Source organism: Canis lupus, chromosome 8 (assembly GCF_048164855.1).
Source record: "Canis lupus baileyi chromosome 8, mCanLup2.hap1, whole genome shotgun sequence".
NCBI lineage: Eukaryota > Metazoa > Chordata > Mammalia > Carnivora > Canidae > Canis > Canis lupus.
The window spans coordinates 70,449,187-70,452,966 of NC_132845.1; the positions used below are offsets into that span (position 1 = coordinate 70,449,187).

Consider the following 3,780-nt stretch of genomic DNA (forward strand, 5'->3'; position numbering starts at 1 on the left):
TTGGAGAAATGACTATTCAGGCTCTTTGCCTATTTTTTAATTGGGTTGTTCAGGGGGTTTTGTTTAGTTTTAGGAGCTCTTTCTATATTCTTCATACTAACACCTGGATATAAATCAGATACATGATTTGGGAGTTATTTTCTCCCATTCTGTGGTTGCCTTTTCACTCTGTTGATTATATCTTTTGATGCATACAAGTGTGTTATTTGTATTTGTATTGTAGTCCAATTTGTCCATTTTTAAAATTACCTGAGCTTTTAGTGTCTTATTCAAGAAATCATTGCCAAATCCAGTGTTATGAAGCTTTTCTCCTGTGTTTTCATCTAAGATTTTGATAGTGTAAGCTCTCACAGTTAGGTCTTCAATCATTTTGAGTTAATTTTTGCACATGGTGTGAGGTAGGGGTCCAGCTTGACTCTTGCATAAGGATATCCAGTTTCCCCAGCATCATTTGTTGAAAAGACTATCCTTTCTCCTTTGAATGGTTTTGGCATCCTGTTGAAACCATTTGGCTGTTATATCCTATTCTTTTGGTCTCAATGTCTATCTTTATGCCAGTACCACACTGTTTTGATTACTGTAGTTTTGTAATAACTTCAGAGATTTGAAATCAGGAAGTACGAGAATTCCAGGGCTGTTCTCTTTTTTTCAAGATTGTTTTGGCTATTTGGAGGTCCCTTGTGATTCCATATGAATTTTAGCATGGGTTTTTAAATTTCTGCAAGAAATGCTGTTGGGATTTAGTAAAGATTCCATTAAATCTTTAGATACTTCAGGTAGTACTGACATCCTAACAATATCAAGTCTTCCTATGTGCATAGGATATCTTTCCATTTATTTCTGTCTGTTTCTTTCAGTCATGTTTCATAATTCTCAGGGTACAGGGCTTTTACTTCCTTGGTTAAGTAAGTTTATTCCTAAGTATTATATCCCTTCTGATGCCAGAGTAAATGGAATTGTGTTAATTTACTTTTTTTAATTTTTAAAGATCTTATTTATTTATTTGAGAGAAAGAGATCGAGCACAAGCACGAGCAGGGGGAGAGGCTGAAGCAGGCTCCCTGCTGATCAGGGAGCCTGATGCAGGGTTCAGTCCCACAACCCCAGGATCATGACAGATGCTTAACCAACTGAGCCACCCAGGTGCCCCTTAATTTACTTTTCAGGTTATTCATTGTTAGTGTATAGATATGCAACTGACTTTGAGTGTTGATTTTGTGATTTGACAACGTTGCCAGATTCATTTATTCGGACAGATTTTTTTGGTGGAATCTTTAAGATTTTCTAAGCATAAAATCATGTCATCTGCAAACAGAGGTAATTTTACTTCTTCTTCAATTTCTATGTATCTTTTTTTCTCCCTCCCTCCTTTCCTTCCTTTTTGCTCTGGTTAGGACTTCTGGTACAATGTTAAATAGAAGTGGTGAGAGCTGGCAGCCTTGTTTTGTCCCCGATCTTAGAGGAAAAGCTTTCCAGCTTTCACCACTGAGTGTGATGTGACCTGTGGGGTTGTTGTATGGGGCCTTCAGTATGTTGAGGTGCATTTGTTCTCTTCCTAGTTTGCTGAGGCCCCACTTTTCCTTTTTCCTCTGTCCTCAATCTGTTAAACCAGCTTGTCCTTTTCCCTCCTGCATTCTAAGGTAGACACCTGAAAGAGAGCAGCTTTAATTTCCCTTCTTTGGAGAATTTCCCTGTAGTTCTCTTCCCCTTTTCATCAATTTATCCATTCACAGTGCAAACCTTTGTTGAGGTTGCACTGTGTGCCAGGTGCTCTCAGGGTGCTCTCCTGCCCACAGGAGTTATCACTTATGTTGTCTCAGTCTTCGCAAGGTCCATTGGAAATAAAACGATCTCTGTCTCCATATCCACCAGCAGAAGGGCTGGCTCAAAACAGAGCCAGTTTCTATAACTCCTTGTCCTGCTGTGTTAACCTCAGGCTGCTGCCATTTCTGTGTCCAGCTGTTTAGCCATGTTGCTGGTCCATGGGCAGGTGTTTCCTGTCCCTCTTGAGCTGGCTGTGTTATAGCGGGAAGGGCCCAGGTTCAATCCTAAAGTCTGTTTTCTCTCCTTGTGTTGACAGAAGTCCTGGGCCTTTGTCAAGAAGTGTAAAAACAACATGCGTCCAAATCGGAGCTTGGTGGCTCAGCTGTCAGAATGGGAGAAGGTGATCCTCGGAGATTTTGTCACAGACATCTTGGATCCACTCTACTGATCTTCTCTGTGGTCCAGCTATGGGTCCTGAAGAACCTTGTGGGGGTGGGGTGGGGGTGGCGCTCTTGTGGGTAGTGGGCCAGGCTGTGTAACCAGGTTGGTGTGGAAAGAGAAGGCCTTTGCTGCCTGGAGTCTCGTGTCAGCCTCCTGCAGTGGTTCTTCTCAGGCTCCTCGTTCACACCACAGAGCAGGTGTACTCTGCTCAGACTCAGCAAGAACCCCCATCCCTGGGTCATCTGGGACCACCCCTGCCACACTCCTGAGGCTGCCTCTGGAAGAGCATCTGGCCCTCTGAGCAGCTCTGCCACAAGTCCCTGGTCACTTGGACCCTTTGGAGGTTTGTTTGGGAGGAGCTAGTAGCTACAGGGGTTCCTCCTGCCTTGTGTTGGTCCACATGGGTGTCATAATGCCCACCCACGGGCGGATATCTGCCAGACCCAGACTTGGCCCAGGTGCCAGGCTCCACAGCTCTGAGATGCTATTGGCACAAGGTACACCCTTGCCTCAGCCCGGGTCCCAGCACACCCCACCACTCTGCCCTGTTGATGATTTGTTCAGATTTCCTTTCTTTCCTCTCCCACTCGTTTCCTCCCCCACTCATTTCCTCCTGGCTGGGTTCCCCAAGAAGAGATTACTACCCCTCTTAACTCCCACACTCATGTTTCTAGAAGCTTCTTCAGAATGTGCTTCCCAGCGCTGACAGCACCCACAGCACCAGTCAGGAGAGGGCACGCAGGATGGGACTGAAAAGGAATTTAGGATGTCCATGTCCATTCAGCATTCCCTGCCATCTGCGTGCAGCTGGGGGTGGTGGGGGGACCTAGAGTGAGGGCCATCTCACCTCTCAGGACTCTCTGCTGACGGGTAGTGCCCCACCCCCTCCGTCCCAGGAAGCCCAGTTCCCTCAAGCAGGGGGGTTTTGCCTGAGGAACAAGGACTTTCCAGTCAGCGCAGGCTTGGGATCAGTTAGGATACGGGCCAGAACAGAGCTCGGGAAGGCTGCAAGCAGCGGCTCAGAGACCTTCGGGTGGGAAGGGCAGAGCCGCTGTAAAGTTTTCATCGGGGCCATGGCGAGGATTAGGCTTGGGCATTAGCGCTGGCAGCCTGGCGGCTCCGTGAAGGACAGCAGCGGGGAGCCTGGGGGCAGGGAGCCAGCAAGGTGGCCGCTATAAAAGTGCATCCGGGAAAAGAGGCTCGGAAGCCTCTCCCCGCAGAGGCGCAGCTTTCGCAAGGACAAGAGCGTCTAGGCAGGGGTCACCTCCGTGGGCCTCGGTTTACCGCCAGCACCGGGGCCGCAGCTCTGCGGGCCCTAGCGCGCGGCTGGCGCGACAGCTCTGCGGGCCCTAGCGCGCGGCTGGCGCGACCCCGTGGAGCCCAGCCCGGGAGCGCCGCGGCGCCGGCCCGGGCCCCCCGAGCTCCGCGGCGACGGCGGCCCCGGCTGCGCTTGGCCCCGCCCCGGCCCCGCCCGGGGCCCGGATTGGCCCAGGCAGGGGGCGGGGCCAGCGCGCTGGCGGCCCCAGGCCTTTTCCCATTGGTGGTGGTGGCGGCGCGAGCCCGGAAGCGGCCGGGG

General features: G+C 50.0%; 1 protein-coding gene across 7 annotated transcripts in view; it reads left to right on the forward strand.

Annotated features, from left to right (window-relative positions):
* The window catches only part of STYXL1 (serine/threonine/tyrosine interacting like 1), a 64,750-nt gene extending 62,398 nt beyond the window's left edge, over positions 1-2,352 (forward strand). For all 7 annotated transcript variants that reach the window (XM_072837394.1, XM_072837399.1, XM_072837400.1 and 4 more), the window contains one exon: positions 2,080-2,352. In XM_072837394.1, the coding sequence (XP_072693495.1) occupies positions 2,080-2,211 (132 nt within the window). In that variant the 3' untranslated portion in view covers positions 2,212-2,352. The remainder of the gene's footprint in view (positions 1-2,079) is intronic.
* The last annotated feature ends 1,428 nt before the right edge of the window (positions 2,353-3,780 follow it).